Source organism: Orbicella franksi, chromosome 5 (genome assembly GCF_964199315.1).
Source record: "Orbicella franksi chromosome 5, jaOrbFran1.1, whole genome shotgun sequence".
NCBI classification, from domain to species: Eukaryota; Metazoa; Cnidaria; class Anthozoa; order Scleractinia; family Merulinidae; genus Orbicella; species Orbicella franksi.
The window spans coordinates 29,262,579-29,282,753 of NC_138149.1; the positions used below are offsets into that span (position 1 = coordinate 29,262,579).

At 36.6% G+C, this 20,175-nt stretch overlaps 1 protein-coding gene across 1 annotated transcript; it reads left to right on the forward strand.

The window, feature by feature from the left end:
* Positions 1-630: 630 nt before the first annotated feature.
* Positions 631-17,902, forward strand: LOC145488036 (gamma-aminobutyric acid receptor subunit beta-2-like). Its single transcript, XM_081466802.1, has 11 exons — positions 631-1,090; positions 7,761-7,873; positions 9,700-9,779; positions 10,655-10,722; positions 11,276-11,493; positions 11,953-12,035; positions 12,643-12,786; positions 13,410-13,624; positions 14,104-14,256; positions 15,416-15,511; positions 16,259-17,902. Exons 1-11 carry the CDS (start codon positions 1,037-1,039, stop codon positions 16,514-16,516), a joined length of 1,482 nt encoding a protein of 493 aa, XP_081322928.1. The 5' UTR covers positions 631-1,036; the 3' UTR covers positions 16,517-17,902.
* The last annotated feature ends 2,273 nt before the right edge of the window (positions 17,903-20,175 follow it).

Genomic DNA, 20,175 nt, shown 5'->3' on the forward strand with positions numbered 1-20,175 from the left:
TCAGTTGCAAATGCGTGAATATTTCAAAGTTCTTCGTCGATAGTTCGAAAGTTCGGGCTGTTAGCGAACTAAACCTGAGCGCGCGCGAGCACTTCCACGCTTATCACAGCTCGGGAAGAACTTCCTACTGTCTCGGGATCGTTCAAATCTATTCGATGTAAGTAAAAATCATGATTTTGTGGAGCAGATTATATGGATGACAGCAAGTGCAAATTATTTTTTCTTTTAATATCCTCCTTCCCAGCGATTTTTGTTCTATACTTAGCTGTCTGTTAGTCTGTTGGGAAGGGGTCGAACGCCTTAACTGAAAATTAGGATAGGTACTACACTTAAAAGAGTTTTAAACTATGAATTGTTATTTTGCCTTCACCTGGCAACAACAACAGGGCTGTTTCTGCATAATTCAGATAGGAACTGTTTAAGAGGAAACTTTGCAATGCGCACTGTTTTAATTTTGATTTTGAACAAGTGCAAAGCAATGAGCAATTTTATTTCTATGCAACTGGGCACTAAATGACGACATTCGTGAGAAGCCATATAGAAAGCCCTCCTTTGTTAGCTCAGTCTTACAAAATGCAATTTTGTACAGCGGTTGTCAAATCTCTTTTTTCTCATAAAGGAATACGACAGACAGTGATATAGATTGAATATGCTAAACAGCGAATCATTTAGAACATATGCTAATCCATATTTTTTTTATTAACAAAACAAATTATTTTCATGTGAATGTGAAAAGAAATTAAAAGAAAGAAAATCAGAATGATGTTTTGATCGGTAGGGTGAAAGGACGTTATTTCATTTGTGGCGTTTTCAGTTCAAAGGGAAGCTTGCTGTATTTCTAAAAGGGTAAATACTTTTCACAAACAACAAACATTTTCACGTTTGCGGACTTAAAACTTTGATTATTTTCCTGAAGGTAAAAGTCGGGATCAAGCAGATGAATCAGCTTTCCTGTTTTCATTTACGAATACAGCCGCGAGCAAAAATCGAATGTAATGGTCACATTTATAACTGAATAAGCATCTACTCCGTTTTCATGTCATGCTTTCTATTTCAGATCTTTCCGAGAGTCAAGAGCATTCATATAAAGGTAGAGTATTTCTCAACTTATACCTAACCTTTTTCTTAACCAAGATGCTCTCATTATCTCTCCATAATATAACACTTTGTTTAACTGTTTAGTTTTCTATAAATATAAATATCTGTAGAGCTAAATAACGTAGATGCTATGGGATTTCTTTTATTATGACAATATTTTTTGATATTGAAGTTATCCTTTCAAAGAGTAGGATTCATTTACATAATTTCTTCTCTGTGTATATAATTTTCACAAAAAATATGAACATGATGATCCATTTTTTTCTATTTTGGCAACGCAAATTGGGGACTTAGGTTTTATTTGGTCTTTCTTTTGTAAACAAATTAAACTCTTTTCCTGAAATTGTTTTTAGTTTTTTTTCGCCTGTCAAAGTTTTATCATCCTCTTGGGAAACAATGAAATCTATTAAAAGTTCCAAGAAAGATGGATTCAAATTGGTTCTTTTCAATCTAGGCGGAATATTAAAAGAGTGGACAAAACTTGGGATATATATAAACGAGACCTGTAGATATGATACATTCTGAGACACTTGTAAAGGCTACATGTACAACTTTTTGCTTTAAGTTACTCTTCAAGAAAAAATGATTTATATCCATGGAATATCCAAAATGTCAATTATAAATTTTTAAACAATCTAATCTGTTACGAGGTTTTATGACTCCTGCGTTGTAGAAAAATAAATAATAAATAAAAATAGCTAAAATACGTTAAACATTTTTTTCTGTTCACACGGTTGGAAACAATTAATTGCTAACGTTCATCATTTGAAATAAAACAAGGACAATTTCCCGAAAGAAATATTTAATAAAATTCTTATTCAACCCTCAATTAAATGACTGTAAGGTAATAATTGCAATGTCTTTAGGTAGTTATTCCAGCACTACCAACCTCAACACAAGTCATTATTCAAATTACTTTATTTTATTATTGCCGATGACAGTAACAATCAAAATTAATCAAAGTTTAAAGAAACCAATCACACAGCCGCGAGGGTGCTGTCACACAGTAAGTCGTGATTAAAAAAGCGAGAAGTGACATTGTTAAAGTAGATTCAACTTCAAGCACGTCAACAAGTTTGGTCTGTCCTTTTCATGTCTGTCATTGTTAAAATGGAGGAGGGGGATTGCCCTGCAACTGGAAAGTGACAACACAGGCACAAACAATGTAAAGTAGGAAATATATTATCCACAGAACTGAAGTCAACGCGATCAACTGGCATGCAACTAAAATCAGTAAGATTAACTTCAAATCTAGCATAGCGGTTTCTTCTGACAAGCAAATCCTGATATGGGAAGTACGTGGTGGTGTGTTCATGTGTTTCAAGGTGTGATATTATTAAACTTCCTGGGAAGCAATTTGAATGAAGATCGTGAAATAATTATTAACTATTATCACCGCAGAGATGGAGATGACACTTTTTTTTTTTCATTATTCGGCATTAATTATTTCTGGTTTTCTGATGGGATTTGTTTTTCTTTTCCCTCCACTTAATTTAGCAACAATCCTTTCAAGTAAATATAATTGTTCATAAATTAAGGTTGACTCTAGGAAAAAGTGAAATTTGAAAAGTCAAAATTCAAGATGGCGGACAAGGTTATTTCTTTCCATAAGGATCGTTTGTAGTCGTCTTGCTCGATATACCATGTTGTTTTAATAAGATAAATATATTCAAAGGAACTTAACGTAGCAGATCCAAGATGGCGGATTTTTACCCATGTGCTGAGTCATAACGACGTCATATATGTTGCTAATGACAACAAAAGTACAGCAGACGTCACAATTTATCAAAAACTTTGCAGTTGAAGATTTTTTTTTTGTTATACATCCACATTTGATGGAAATATTAGTAAAAAACAGCTTTGGCCAACAAATTCAAATACGCAAGTCCCAATGATGTAAAATTACATCATAAAGACGGCAAAGTATCTGAAGTCAATAGAGTTTATGTCTGCAATATCCAGTGCTATTTTGGTGAAAATAGCATAAGCTAGGTTACAGGATCCACAAATCCAGACTAAATAGGGTTAAAAACAAATACCATCGAACATGGAGAAAAAAAGTAAAGAAGCAAGTTGCTAAAATTGATGGTATTGCTTGATCAGAGTGAGTAAAAGGACAATAAAAACAACAAATACAAAAACAAACTAAGACAAAAATGTTGTTGCACTTAGAAAGTTATCTTCCTGGTAGGCATTTATTCTACATCTCCCTGTAGAACGGCTAATTAATTAGGAATAAGCTACCAAGTTAAAGTGCTTGGTTTTGCAGTGGAAGTGCTATATAAAGACAGACAAAATCAAAAATAAAATCTTAATCGTGTAGCTTGTCCCTATTATATGAAAGGAGGACAGTCGTGTGTTCTCTCTTCACCCTCTTAACATTAAGTCTGTCTGTGCACTGAGCGTTCTTAAGCGTTAACCCTGTTCAGATCGCAGTACATGCTCGGAGGCTCTCGCTATCTTTGCAGGCTTGCAACTTCAAAAGTATTAACTCAATGAACTCCAAATTTGGCGAAGTATCCCTGAAGTTCTCAGCAGATAATTTGGTACGACAAGTTATTGGTCTGGGAACTTGGTGTTTTCATGGCAACAGTATTTTGACTGGCGTGGTTTTTTTTTCAATGTTTGGCCTGATAATCAATTTTGCTGTTTTTAATGAGGAAATTTTCGCAGTGTCTTTTGCTCCTTTTTGGTTAACAGCCTCTTTTATATGTTCTGACTATTTTTGAGCCATTTTTAGTGCTTTCTTAACTTTTTAATAGAAATCCTAAAATCCAAGATGGCGGATATAGTTTGGTAGCTGTTCGAAAATGATGGCGTCATTCCCATGTCATATGACGTCGTAGATCCATGCAATGGACATCTAAGCAAAGTTCTTTAAGAGTACCACGAATGTTCAAAGTTTGAATTCATTGCCAGAGCTTTAATTCTCTACGAGATACCCAGTGAGGTCCATACATTCCTCCCGGTCCCATCAAACCAAAGAAAAGCCCACTCTGAATAGGGTTAAAGATTGGTTTTGTAGGTCGGAAACACTTAACTTATATATTGTTTTGTTTGATTTATTTTAATAATGAAAAACAAATCGACTGTTTCGTGTTTGCCTTGTCTGATAAAAACTCTTGTGAATGTTTGGCCACGGTCAAGTACTTCTCGGACTTACTTAAGCTTTCGAATTTTTCTAGTCTTTTCTAACATTTTCATCAATTTATTTAAACACGCGAGCCATATTTAATTTCATATTGATGTGTTATTTTGTCTATTTCTTAATACTTTTTTTTTTAAAATTTATATCTAAAAGCCGACGATAGAAAATTCTCGACAGATCGTATTAAAATGATGACACTTTCTACTCATTTGTATTCCTCGTTTGAAATTTTTTCCAACCTTTTCTCTTACTGTGTTTCGTGTAAGGTGGATTTTTCGCATTTTTCCCAGACGTTCTGGAAAAAAGCTACTTTCAAATAAGACTACATCATAACAGATTAGAATTTAAACTGGCTATTAGGGAACCTGACGTTCCCCACCCACATTTCAATATTTAATTCATAACCATGTTTATGTCAAAATGATCTGGCTATGTGGAAAAAATCGCATTTGAACAATACTATATACTTTTTCAAAAAAGTACAGTAGCTTACAAGCAAAACAAAATCCATCCAGATCTTGGCAGGAATACTGTTAAGTGTCGAGCAGTTAGAAAATAAACGCTGAAATTGTATGGATTTTCAGAAACTCTATTATTCGAATTGTAGAGCCATCTTGAAGTGTACAGATGAATCCAGCTGCCTGTCCTCATTATGTCGAGAGAAGGTGTAAGTGTCTAAATGCTTGTTTACGACGAAACGCAATTTAAAAGGCTCATTAACACGTGATTTGTGACAAAACGTCTGCCAACTTCCAGAATCACTGCGAAGAATGGATGTTCATTAATTTTGCATTTGTTCATCTCAATATAATGGGGCACGGAAGAATTATGACTTAATATTTTGTCTAACAAGACTACCTGCGTTAAAAGAGCTGCGATTCAAAAAAAGCTATTAGTAATTTACGATCAGAGCGGAGAAAAAAAACTTTCGTTTTGAGCAATATGATCAACCGCACGAAACTGCATGACGCGGAGGACTGCCTTTTCGTCAGAATAGTACGTTGGATAGCCGTACGTCTACGATAATACGTCTTCAATATTCAAACTTATTCGAAGGTTTGTATAGCCTTGAGTATGCTAAACTAAGGATAATCCAAAGATTTAATTACACAAAGGAACTTTAAAGTTCATTTGTAATCGTCTAGAGACTTTTCGATTTTACACACAACTATCTATTTCAAACATTTGAGAAGCTGAGCTACATTTTTTCACCGAAATCTGACAATATTACTCCATCACCTCCATTATGTTTGGCATATTTATTAAGATACTCGGTATTTTGGCCACGTCCAGACTACGCCGGGGAAATTTCAAATCGCAGCTTTATTTCTACGGTTAGGCCTAACGTCCACACTAATCCGTCACGAAATCAGAGCTTTTCGCAAACGCTCTTCAGACTGGAGGAATTTAAAAACGGAGGCTTTGCGCTTAGATGTGGACAGAAAACGGTTTGAAAACGGAGCTTTCCGAAAACTATGTCGTCACTTCCCCGCCAGAGTTTTCCTTAAACACAAATCCAAAATGACCGGTGATTGTTGCATTTTCCAATTTCTCCAGCGTGCTGTACACGGAAAACATTTGATGCTTTAAGTCATTGCAGAATCGGTGAACGCTCAACCCCAAAGAACACGCCTTTTTTTTTTTTTTTTTTTTTTTTTTCGGTAGCTTTGTAATTGTTTTTGTTTTTTTTAACCCACCACAGAAAACGCTTCTTTTTGCGGAATATTTTTCAAGGTGGAATAAATTTTCTGGTGCGTTTTCCCAAACACCGGCCACCGTTGTTTTGTCAAAACCGCGTCAAAAACAGCATGCATTCGACGATTTTCAAAACGCAACTTCAATCGACTGGCGAACAAAGCGTGCTGTTGCTTAGCGACGGTTATAATATGCACGTGAGTAATATCCTCTTGAAATGGAACAGCAGGGGTGCTTTGTAATTTCCAATCGACCAAAGTTACGATTTAGTTTTCGGACATTTCCAGTTCTGGAAAAGAGGACAACCTCGTAAGGTATGCCCAAATGTTTGAAGGTTGAGAAGATTTTGCCGTCGGAAACCCCAAAAATACGAATGGATCGCACTTCGGAAATTCAACAATTGTCAGATTTTCTGGAAATTTTTCTGTACTGCCATTTATCGTTTCGGAATTTTTGTTCGAATGGAAGAGACCCTAACACTTGAATTTCTTTAAAAGATGTCTTTCAATTTTAAAGTGAAAGCATATTTATTCATCGTTAACACTTTTCCAAGTAAACAAATGGAAATTATAAGGCACTTCAAGGGGTACCAACAAAAAACAAGAACACCAGTGGTGTAAAACCGAAATAACTACTCCTTGTTTCAACGCCATGGGACAAACTTTAATATCCAGAAAATAATTATCGAGTTACCCTCTTTTGTCTGTTGGTAAACAAGTCTCTCAGTGTGAGCTGGTTTCTCGCAAACTGTGGCCTATTTTAACACAGACCACAAGGAGAGGTGCGAAGTAATTAAACCAAACAATTAAAGCTAAAATTATTACATTCGCAGATAAAATTTATATTTTTACTTTAAGCAGCAAATCAATCGAGTTTTTTCCTTGGACGTTTTGTCTAGTTTCGTTTTTTTTTTTATTCTTCTCAATGACATATAGGTAATAACTGTTTTCCATCACGTACAAGTGATGAAAATAAATGGAAATTCTGCATCAATATTGCATGTGTTATTAGATGACAGAAAACGTATAACAGCTTGTCGGTTTGAGGTCAGTCTGTAAATAGTAAACGATGCAAAATAAAACAGCAGTGAAAAATTGAAAATTATCTCTGTAAGCTGTAGCAAGAAAAAAAAAGGAAACCAAAAAAGCTGCTTAGACACCACACTGCGAATTTAAACCATGAAATAATTTTTGATTAAAGACCCGCCGAGTTTCTTTATCAATTTTACCATTAATAACAATGCATCAGAAGTTGCGAGTGGCTTTGAAAAAACTCTCTCTAAAATGTCCCTAGCTAGTCAGGGTTTTTAATTTATGTTTATGTTTCTTTTATTAGAAATAACAGAAACACGCGGCGCAAATGTGCTTTTTGGCGTATTCTTATTTCTACCCATAGGAATGGTGCTTTTAAGTTAATGTTTATTTTTACTGCATAGTAATTACATGCACTTAGTAATTTTCGTGTTAAAGTTTGTTTTGTAGAAAAGAATGGACTGAAGCACAGTTAGCTAGTCAGTATCAGAAACAATTATTCACAGCCTTTTGAGTTTCGAACAGCAACACAATTTCCCTTAGCTGATTAATCTGCGTGCCTTAGACTTTGTAGTTATGACGACATCAACTCGCAAATTGCATTCCCCACGTGATATGAAGCATGGCCTGGTTCAGTCAATCACAATTACATTGTAATAAACGGTTGAAGATCCCCGTTGGAGCCTATCTTGAACTTCTGCCTTATCAAACATTAGCTGAGTGTTTCTATTATAGCGTTTGATGCGATTTTTTTCACATTGCCTTCTCCTGTTTTGTTACTTTGCAAGGGCCCCTTTTTGGCCTCCAACAAAATGACGATTTGCGGATGTAAGCCAAGTTGGACGCTTATATTCTGCATCTTCGTGGCGCTGTGTTCCAGCACTGTCTACTGCAAACCTAGGTAAGAGGTATAGGCACTTTTTGGAGCATTCTCATGATCTATTACTTTACCGTAATCTCTCTTTAGGTTAAAAGGAAGGTAGCGTGGAATGAAGTGTGATCATTTCTATGTCTACCTCGTAGACTTAATTGCGAAAAACATTAACAGAACTTGCACTTCTAAAGCACAGCGATGCAAAAAAAGCCGAGTTTGTCCCATTTTCTTTAGCTGCAGTCCCCAGTTGTTTATGTTACAACGATTTTCTAAGCTCCGCTCAAACCATAGTTGCTCAAACTCTCCTTTAACTCCTGTATTTTTGGCTACTGATATGAATCGTACGGCAACGCTGTCATTACATCTCACACAATGTGCTTTTTAATTAGTTATAGAACAGTTATTGTTTACTCAAGGATGCTTCAAACCTGCAATTAACTAATAACTATCGTTTCTTTCTTTTTGTTTGCCGCACTAACGTTTTTATCACTCAGTCATCCTCGGCTTCCGTTTTAGTTGTTCTTAAAGAAAAAAAAATGAAAACAACAACAAAGACAAACAAAAAACAAAAAACAAAAACAAAAAACAAAAAAAAAAAAAACGAAACGAAACATAACAGGGCGCCGTTAGAATTTTTATTCTATTTTTCACTGACAGGGGAGGGTAGCATATAACAGCATTTTACCTGCAGCTGTCACAGTTGGAATATTTGGCTTGTGTTATTCTGATGTACCTGTAGTTTAATATTTGTCATGGTTGTCAAGTTTCGTTTCAACAAACGACTGCAAAATACCGTCCATCCATAAGAGTTCTGACTCCATAATTTTTTGTAATCATTTTTTACATCCCCTTGATCTGATTTGTTTTTAAGTAAGTTAGAGGAGACACTGAATGCGCAGTTTGCCTATTTCATTTGCATTTCTTCCTTATGAAAGTTTAGTGTGTTGTATGGCTGCATAATTCGTTTGTGTTTTGCGAGTTAAGTTGTATTTTCATTCACCTTGCCGCACTAGAAACATTGTTACTTCGCAACAGATACGTGCTTGATAAATTCTCGAAACATCTCAATATTTGCCTCCTGAAAAAAGCGGTCAATCCTAACAAATAGAAAGAGTGTATAATGATTTACGGCGGGTGGCGCGGTGAGAAGCTTGGTGGGAAGGCCCCGCGGTAGGCTGGTGGGTAAGCGACTGATGTACCGTTAGATGTGTGGGTAATTAAGAGTTAAGTGTTAAAATTTTCCTCTCCTTGGCTTGGCTTTTATACTTAACTATGGTTTTGTTCTTAAGTGATGTCCACCGAACATTTTATAAATAGCCCATTTCCGAGTTGCCTTCTACCTCTGTGTCAAAACTGACGGGTCTCCATGCGAAACCATTCTGAAATGTGTTCCACTTAGAAGTGTTGTTGTAGAACCAAATATTTAGAAAATACCTTTTTAGAGAATATAGTCTTGGTCTTATCAACTTAATCAATGTAGATGTGGATGTAGATGTTGGTTAACTCACCTTTTGTGGAACATTCAATTCCTGAGACCCTTTTCCGTTGTTTTGGAAACATTTCGCTCTTGAACTTTGTGTTCGGACGTTCACCTGTGTGCATTTTTGTGTCGTTCTTTAATTCACCTATGTACATATGTTTATGTCGTTCTCTCGAATTCGCTTCTACCTCCCTTAGATAGATCTTAAGTTAGCTGTTGCTAAAAATTACTCTATTTTTCTAGTTTTCAATTGGTCAGGATTTACAGCAGAGTACTTTGTTCTGTACCACCTGACTGTTTACCCTTGGCTAGAGATAACTCGGAATTGGCCTGTTTCATTGCTGTTTTTAAAATAAAGTGTGAATATTTTCAGACGTTCTGCGGAGGATATGACAGCTCTTTTAAACAAACTCATAAAAGGTTACGACAATCGACTCAGGCCAAACTTTGGGGGTAAGTATGATACCTCACTTTGTCAAAACTATTTTTTTAAAGGTCCTAATGTAAAGTTTTATTATATTTGTATCAACAAATACCGACTAAGTGATTCATTCGCAGGAGAACATATGTTTTTGCTGTAAAACATAAATGGGAAAAAATAGAAATTAAATGTTCGGCGACGCATGGCTTTAAAAACAAGAATTCGAGAATTCGAGACAGCTATGCAAACTCGAGGCGCAGTTGAGTATTTGAATAACTTTCGAGAACTCTTCCAGCAACACAAGTGTTTAGATGAGGCTCCGTAAACACGGAAAAAGTACTCTATTGTTTTTATAGAGAATTTCTCAAACATAGGCGTGTCACAACCGTGTTTACATACCCTCATCTTAACACACCTATCGACCAATTAGCGCTCGCGTAGTATCTCAGTTATTTTGTAAATAATTGTATATAATATAAACTAGCGTAAGTAATCGTATTCTTTGTATCAGTATTGTTTTTGTGATGTGAAAAAAGGAAAGTAATCAGTTAATAGACAAGGCAAGTTGCCTCTTGTCTCTGTGTCAAAACGTGTCTTCGTGCAGAACCATTCAAATGAAAATGTATCGAAGCTACACGTTTATTTTCATTCAAAATCAAAATCAGTTTCATAAATGGATAGTTTTGCACAGTTAATCGTTTTGAAATGCCTATTAGCCAATCAGAGATCGCTAAACCACGTCAAGTTTAGTGTGTCTTTTTAGCTACTGTTAGTTACAGATAGCTGCCATCGTAATATAATCAACCGAAATATATTTGTTGTTGTTGTTGTACTTGTTATGTTTATACATGTACTAGCAAACATTATAACAAGAAATATTTTGGTTGATTTTTCTTGTCCTTCGTAGGTGATCCTGTTATCATTACTGTTGGACTGTGGGTATTATCAATTGACTCAATCAACGTTGTAGATATGGTAAGGGAGTTCTTGCATTTTGCCACTTACAGCCTGATTTTTTCTTAACCTACTCGAGAACTCTTTGGGCTTCTAGCGACAACTTTGAAACTTGCTCACTGAGGGAATTCTCGCCTGTATATTACTTCATTTGTCCTTCCCTCCTTTGATTAAAAGCTTGGTTGTTTGGCTGCATATACTCGAACGTTCACTAGTTGACTACTTCAAGCAGTATTGCCCATTCAAAACTCGCACAAGTTCCAATTAGGTTATTAACAGGGATTAACTAATAGCTGAAACTGCAAATGTGCAGGCCCGTGATTAGCTCCATCCTTGACGGTAAAAACTGAGTTTTGATTTCTGTGACTCCTATACCAACCAGCAATGAAATTAGCTTCAAATGACCAAGAAGTTAAGTGGACTACTCATTGTAGGCGGTATGTGTACCATTACAAATCGGGAAAGGGATGGAATTCTACCACCTTAACACACCTCTCCAAAAAAAGAAACTTTTAATCTTAAGGAAATACACTTTATTGTTTTCTTCATTACTTTTTATTCTCATTATTGCAAGGACTACAAACTGGATTTCTTCTTGAGGCAACTGTGGACTGACCCTCGCTTAAGTCACGACTGGAATCAAACACTAGCACTTAGTAACACCATGCTGGACAAAATATGGGTCCCAGATACGTATTTTGAGAATTCTAAAAGTTCAAAGTTCCATAAAGTGACAATGGTCAATAAGTTGTTGTCCATATCGCCTGACGGAGGGGTCCATTACAATGCAAGGTAAAAGACAAACACAGGCCATTTAAGTAATCATATCCCGTTTTTTTTTGGCTTGAAAAAGTAGTTATTACTGATAATAACCATGTTATAAGTTCACAGAATTAAACTATAACAAATTATGATGAAATGGTGGAAAAACAATTTTTGAAAGGACTATTGCATATTTCAAGATCCTTTCAACATTTTCCTGATATCCAAACATTGTTACTGGTAAAACTCTCTTTATCATTTGACAGGCGAGGGTTATCGCTCGAAACTTCAGTTTTCAAACTTTGCATCCCTCCATTCTTTGCATCTGTTATAACAGCGTCATTCAGTATTTCAATATGCCCAATTCCTAATTATCACACATTTCAACCGTTTGTCAAACATCTCTATTTCTATAGTAAGAAATACTTATTTTTATGGCTGTTTATAATTCAATTTTTTTTTTTCATAATTATATGGTGTTTGTTTCAGAGTGACCGTGCGGGCAAGCTGTCCAATGGACCTGCATCTCTTTCCATTTGACGAACAACATTGCGATTTGAACATCGAGAGCTGTAAGTATGGATTGCCATGTCCAAGGAAACAATTCTTTCCCATGCTATCCAACACTCCAAATCGAACAGGAGAGAGGATTCGCATGAAAACCAGCTATATCTGATGTGGCTTCCTCTCTAAATATCTCAAGTTTTTATTATGAGTGGGAGGCACGTTGGCTTCATGGTTAGCGCGTTCGCCTCCGGATCGAGCGGTCTGGGTTCGAGCTCTGGCCGGGGATATTGTGTTGTGTTCTTGGGTAAGACACTCTACTCTCACAGTGCCTCTCTCCACCCATGGGTAGAAATGGGTACCGGCCAATAACCCTGTGATGGACTAGCAATTCAATACAAGAAGCTTCAGGTGTATACACCTCTCTGTTTTTAGATAGAGATTATCTAAAAATGGCTTTGGGGGTCCGAAATGTTTCCGTGGCTTTTGAGAAACGGGCCCCTGATGGACCACTTGGCTCGTACGCTGACTTTACCCATACTATGAGTATTGCCATTGCAGCAAAACTCTGAACACTACAGTGTGCTTCAATACAATATATACTAGTTAGTCCTTTACAACTACTAGTGAAAATGATCGGTAATGTGGAAATTTTATGAATTTTATACCACTCAGATGGATACAACGCTGACAATATGCAGTATGAATGGGAGAATCGAACTGACAAAGGAGTAGCAGTTAATAAGAAGCTTGATGATATGCCCCAATACAATTTGACGGGTACATCAACCAAAAGATATTTTACGATGTATTACTCAGGTATGCAGGTTAAGCTTATTTTTCATAAGATCAACTTAAATCATTCAGGGACCGTTTTCCACAATATTTGAGCAATGTTTTGAGCGAGTCACTCTAGAGTGCCCTTTCAAAAGTGACACTGATTATTAAAAGCTAAATGATTATCAAGGATGAGTAATTTTATACATTTAAGATATGTATGCTTGAATGCATGCTTGTGTGCTTCGATACCTTCTATGGATAGTTATTAAAAGTTCCTTAAAAAGCATTAAAATAAAATGTATTTCAAATTATGCTGGCCAAAACAACAAATAGTACATACTAGATGAAGGTATTGCATTCGTTTGAATGGGCAATCACTCTGATTGTATCCAAAGATTAAAAGGCAACATTTATTGAAATTGCACAAACAGCTTCCTGGTGAAACAATGCCGTGCCATACTTATTTGAATGGTTACACATAAGAAATTTCGCTTCGCCCACAGACATTATGATAGAAGCAAAAATTATCCCATCAGATATTTATCCTTCAGGGTCGAAGAGATAGCCAACATGTTGCCTATTATTTTTTTTCCACAAAGGTTGTTAATGAGATTTGTATCAACTAATAGACAAAATCTTGTTCACATTTTTTCTTTCATCAGGAAATTGGTCGCGCCTGCAATCATCCTTTAGCTTCGTCAGGAGATCGGGATATTTTCTAATTCACATCTATGCTCCATGTGCGCTAATTGTCATATTATCATGGATATCATTTTGTATTCCTCCTGATGCCACTGCTGCTCGTATTGCTCTCGGAATAACGTCCGTTCTGACCATTACAACGATATTAAACATGCTAAATACAGCGATGCCAAAGGTAACAAACTCTCTATGAAGTAAAATAATCTATAAGTATCCTAGAAAGGCAGACAAGCCGATAAGCAGGAAGACAGACAGACAGATATAGATAGGCACATAGACAAATCCAGTATAGGGTATCAGTGTCACTTCTGCTGATCATGAGTTCCCTCGGATAACAATAAATCGAACCTTAGCTTCGTGTAAAGTTGTTTATATTTGGAATAGTGCTTTGCAGTGCAAGGCATAATGATAGCCATGATGTGATCGTTCAGGTTTTCCGGCAAAATGCCTAACTAGCAAGCTAGCTTAACTTATGGATCGTCTGTGTGAGATAGTGAATAGCGAAACTTTGTATCTTGGATCACCTTCTAGTGTGTTATTTTACTTTAACAATATGAATTACCATTCAGTTACCTTAATGCTCTACGGTGACTCCTTAGAACACAACTTTCGACTCAAAGTTTGCCAACATTGCTGTGTTTGTTTTCTTGCCAGGTATCCTACGTCAAGGCGATAGACTGGTACCTTATTGGAAGTTTTCTGTTTGTATTTGGAGTGTTAGTGGAGTACACGTTTGTTCTTTATGTCGTGAACGTCCACAACAAACGGTTAAAGAGATTGATGATAGAGCATGAAATACAAGAAGCGGTAAGTAGCAAAGTAAGCATTAAGACAACATGATTTTTAAGATGGCTGGTAACTTTTTTTATAGCGTTTTCCAGACCTTATACTGGATAAACACTTCTTCCATTTTTATCGGTTGATGTAACAACACTAGCTGGTATGAAAGAATTACCCAATCAGTCGTGGTCATATTTCCAGAACGGTTTACCATAGCAACGGCCTTACTAGTTAAGAACACCCTTAATTCGGCGTTTAGATCTTACAACTGAAAATCTAGCGTAGTGATCTCCATCTTTTTATTAGCTAACTTTCACCAACGAGATACAATTTTCAACTTCTTTAAAAGTGTTTCAAAGAATCATACGGATCATACCGAGGAAGCTTTTTATAAAGTTGCACCTTGATACGCTGATCACAATTTCACAGTAAATAACGAGCTCGTACGTTTTTGAGTCGTGATCAGGTTAGGCTACAATTGAGGGTGTTTTCAACAGCTTAAAATACTAATCAGAAACTATGCTGTAGTCTGGGTTCAACATAGCAACGTTCTGCGGGCGGTTCAGAGCGACAAATCATGAGGCGCGATACAAAAGTTTCGTAGTTGCCCGAATATTTTTACCACAACCATCAAAAAGTCAGTAGTTCTATAAAACGATGAATAAACTCAGCTGCAGGTTGTGTTTGTTAGACTTCCCATGGCAATCTTAAGAAATGCCAGAACATTTTCAAAAAGTTCATTTGGCCTGTGGAAAAGACTGTTGGAATTCTTTGGAAAATCCTCAAAGCTACCGTTGCTTATTACTGTGTTCACAATGTAATACTTGGAAGTGCATGTACTGATGAAATTCCCTACTCCTGTTTAACTTGGTATCGAGCTGGCAATTGGTATGGGAATTTCATATTTCCCCCTCGTCTTCTTTTCTATTCTATAAATAACCTAAACTATACAGAAACAAAATCAAAGAGGATAAAGTTTGTTGTTACTATTCCGGCCATCCCCTTTGTTTTCGTTCTGCACACCAATTAGCTCTGCTTTTATAGCATTGATAACTTTCTTTTTGCCAGCAAGATTTAACCTATTTAATAATCTAAAGTATAAAGTTAGTAACTAGACAGCCAATCTGGAAAGGTCTACTTTGTTTAAACATTAAACGACTGCATATTCCTTGTTTGTCTTATCCAGGAGGAAGCTAAAGCTTCCCGAAAGCCAGCAATGAATGGCAGTGTGGCTAATAAAAATCATCGCGAGAGCCACGACTATGATTACGACCCTCTAGAGGTAATTGTATTTGCATCCTTACTGTATTTGTGTCTTCAGTTATAGTTTAAGCCCTGGCTAAAACGGTGTATGAAAGTCTTCTATCATTGGCCTGCTTCATACTTCAAACGTACTATCCGAGGCCGAATTTATGATGTTTCCATATTAGGATTATGTGATTTATCCAATGAAGACGGGTAGTTCGCCTAAATATGGAATCGTTGTTTAATTAAACCAGTTATTGGGCAATGTTAGTGCTTCAGCAGAGTGGCCTATTAGAATGTCTCGAAAACGTGCTTAAAAGAACATTTTGCCCCATAATTCGTCTAAACAGCGAACTTATTTTTAGGCAATTTATTCGTCTTAGGCAGAAATTCGGCCATTCATGTTCAAATGTTGTATCAACTTATCATAATAGGCTTAAAAATTCCAACTGGCGGAAGGCAGACCAGTTGGCTATTTACAAGCATGATCGAGGAGTTGATCTAGGGTCTACTAGGAAACAACTCTAGCTTAGTGATCAGAGCGGGACTTGAACCGGCGACCTCCGCATTTCAAGTCCGGCGCCCTAACCACTCGGCCTCGCCGCCTCCTTAAATAATCCTCATTATCATCGATTTTCATTGGTCATCATGTTCTGTTTGACCAGAGGCTCATATATTCCTCAGTGTGTCGCCAATGTTAACGAGAATGACAATTTAAGTAGAGCACCGCAACACAATTTCTTAAGTTTTTAATCTGTTTGCCATCGTTCTTTTCTATCCCCAGAGTTACAGTGCTTTCAGCGATAAATCCAAAAAACCAAGCACACATCTTTGCGAAAGATCAAAATCCAGGCGACATGGAGCTTCCAGTGACATAGAAAGCAGACCGCTGACCTATCCCAGAACGCCACAGTGCAGGGTGAAAACATCATGCCTTAATGTGATCGATCCAGACTGCATCGATGATTACGCTAGAATCCTCTTTCCAGTCTGTTTTGTCATCTTTAACATTGTATACTGGTTAAGATTTAAGCTTCTCTGAGACAAAACTTCAAGGAAAGATATAAAGTAATTTATTTTTCTATCAGAAAGTCAAAATTGAGGTACAAAAAAATTGAGGACTACAACGAGGTTAGTAGGCTCGGGCTGAGTTGTAGGGTCTGTGTAATAGCTCCTACGCTAAACAAAAAGACATGTTATCAGATTTCAAAAATTCCAAATAACCTGCTTTGGGCTTTGGAGATTTTTGTTTATGATTTTGTTCCAAAGGTCCTCTTTGGCCAAACCATATACTGTCATACTCCAAGAAACCCAGGAGGCTTTACGTGTGTGTAACACCTAATCACATAAATACCTCTTACTAACCGAGTTCGAGGGCCGTACTGTGAGTCACGAACCGAGTTTTTTTCCCCTTCGATTTATGGCCCAAGCGCGAAGCATACGGGCCATAAATCGAAGGAGAAAAAACGAGGATCCGTAACTTACAGTACGGACCGAGAAGACGAGGTTAGTAAGATATTTATTATATCCCTACCGTGTGTCTGACGAGCTCAGGAACGATTTCTGTTCACGCGGAACGGCTTCAACTTTCTGACGCACCTCGAAAACAAAACAATGCAATTTGAAATTGTTTTTAAGTCGTTAGCACGCTTTAATACGCAATCTAGAGTAAAAGAAAGTTTTAAACTTTTACTTGCTATAAAAGTTAAGAACACTTGGCGATAAATCAGAAAACAGTTTTGACCAATCACAGCGCGCGTACTAACTAAGAGATATAATAAGAGATTTATAACAGGTCACCGAGCCTGTTGACCTTGATTTTGCCACGTCAGACACACCTTGTTTTCATTCGTTGTTACCATGATTATTTTGCTGTGGTAGGAGACTGGTTGTTTCAGCAATAGACGCTGCCTTGGTACAAAAACTACAATCGATTGGACCAAAATGTAATTTACTTCAATGAGTTGCAAAAATATGCAGAAAAATCCAGTTTAAAATAGTTACCAGTTTCGTCCTTGCAGAAATCTATGAACTCTGCGGATCAGGCATTGTACGTCCCTGTGTGTATAACTGTATTTAGATGGTGCAACGCACTTCATGTTTTGTCTTATCCGGTACTAGGGATGTAAGTTTGCTTTCTATGCAACCGAGTTCTACTACAAATGTACGTCAATATAAAGCACCGTTATATTATATAACACAAGTTAATTTCGTGGCATCAAATGCCGAAAAAAAAAAAAAAACCACGATTCTCTGCTGATGCCAATTATTGAACCTAAAACGTTCACTCTGTAAGAAAATGTTGCCTTTGAGAAAGGCCAGTCTGCATTAACTGTTGCTTTTGACAAATGTGAAAGAGTGCTTCCTGAATTGTGCATTGCTTTGACAACTTAAATGTTTTCCTAAGGAGGTAATACATACATACTGTGAATGTTGCTTGTTCGTAAAAATAGATATTATTTTTGAGTTAATACAGACCAAGTAATTTTCGCGATATAACTAAATCAAGTTACATTGTGTTCACCGATCGTGTTTGCTGATTGTAAAAGTGATTTGAGCAATAAGTAAATAAAACTTTAAAAAACTAAGATATATGTAATATACTATTTGTAAGTAAATGATATATGATTAAGAAAATAAAAACGGTGTTTCAGTTTAATGTCAAGCAGTGTGTTTTGCTACCAAGAAAACGAAACTTTGCAGTAGGAGAATGTCCTATGATTTTTGTGGAACTTTGTTGGCAACGAGAAAATATCATGTCTATATATAAAGTGTCATTAACCAGGTTTAATGGTTACAAGGATGTCTTGGTTGTCTGTACATCTTGATTAGTCGTAAGGAAAATGGTGAATCGCGACTCTGAGAGAAAAATGAGGCCTAGTTTGAGTCTCGAAGTTGCGCACCCTCTAAAGCGGCCTTCAAACGGCAAACTGAAGTAGGCAAACTCGTGTTGGCAAACATTTTGTTGGCTAATTTACAACGTGGCCGAAGTAGTGTAGTGTCACCCAGGTAGAGTTGCCGCTGGTGTCTTGGTCTTATTTTGTGTTGATCGGCAGAGAGGAAAACTGCAAGCGGAGGAGAAATAAAAAGGTTTAGACGAAACCGTATATCAGCAGAAATCCCTCCCTTGGCGCGTACAACACGCTCGTCCAAGAGCCTTGCACAGAAGATGCCGCGGTCGCCATTTTGTGAAGTGTCACACAAATCACATGAAGAAAGTGTGTGTTTTGACTGGTCGACAGTTCCCAACTGACGTTTGCCAAACGTATCGTTACACATTATTTACAAGTTAAAGGTCAATCGGGAACTTTTAAACTCTTCTTGATCTAATATTATGGCGTTTCTAGTGCTGTGAAAGCATTCCGTTTTGCTTCGGCTGAGAATAAGCCGGATATCTGCAAACTGTCGGATAAAGCAGATGCATTTGTGGTCAAAACAGTTCTAAAATTATAACTAAGGACACCAAGATGAAGATGCTGAGTGAATTGTTGAAAGGAGAGCAATATATAAACAGTTTTAGGGATTTTTCAAAGAGATTGCGGCAGAACTGATTTCTTAATTATAAGTCTCCCCGACGTTTTCTATTTGACAACACAAAGATGATAAATTGAAGAAATGAAGAAATGTTGTTATTTTTAGATGAAGCAACTATCAGACCGATAGTTCCGAGACATAAACACTTTATCTTCGCCACTTCAAAAATGGTTTGAATTCTTTTCCACCCACTCAAAACCCACTCAAAGCAGATCACTCAATCTTTCAATTTTATTTTCTAAATTAAGAGCCCGCTTATTTACAGAAAAACAAATTTACGGGCGAGCACTATCCATCCGGGTATTTATTTCGGACGGGTACTATGGGTAGATAGTGTCCCCCCGCCGATGAACACAGTCGCGTCACGTGATCAATTTAAACCAACTAGAATTACAATTTGTATAGGTGATCATACGGTCTCGAGTTCAATTTGGAATTAATTTGCACGAATGAGTTTTTCAAAAACCTGAAATTGCACGAGCCGCTTCGGCGAGTATTATTAATAATATAAACATGAAAAAATTCGCGTGGAGGAGGTGCCGGAAGATCTTTCTTGAAACCATTTTTTCTCATTCGAGAAAACTTTTTTCAAAGTTTCCGCACAAAATTCTCGTCATCATTTTACATGATATCATGGGCTTAGAAAATTTTCCATTGTATTTCAGCCAATCATAATCCAGAGTTTACGATATGTAATTTGTACTGGTGTTACATTTTTTACACTGGTGCTACACTTGGACTGCGCTACTTTCAGCCAGTCAGAATCGAGTAATTTGTTCATGTATATTATTAAGTGGAGAACTATAATTAACAATTATATCATGAGCTCGATTCAACTATCACGCTATCAACTATCGCGTAAATTTTACTAAGAATTCTACTGAAACAATTAGATTATTCGTTCTCGATTTCTATGAGGTAATAGTTGATTCGGCCTTCGGCCTCATCAACAATCACCTCATAGAAATCTCGAGCTCATAATCTAATTGTTAAATAGAAATTTCAAACTCATAATCCAGTTGTTAAACAGACATACGATTTTAACCAATCAGCGCGCGTATTTTCTTTAGGCTATTTTCTAAAATTAAATAAATGAACACTCCAGTATCGTTCATGACGAAATTTATTATAGTATATATTGCGATTACTTAATCGCACAATAATATA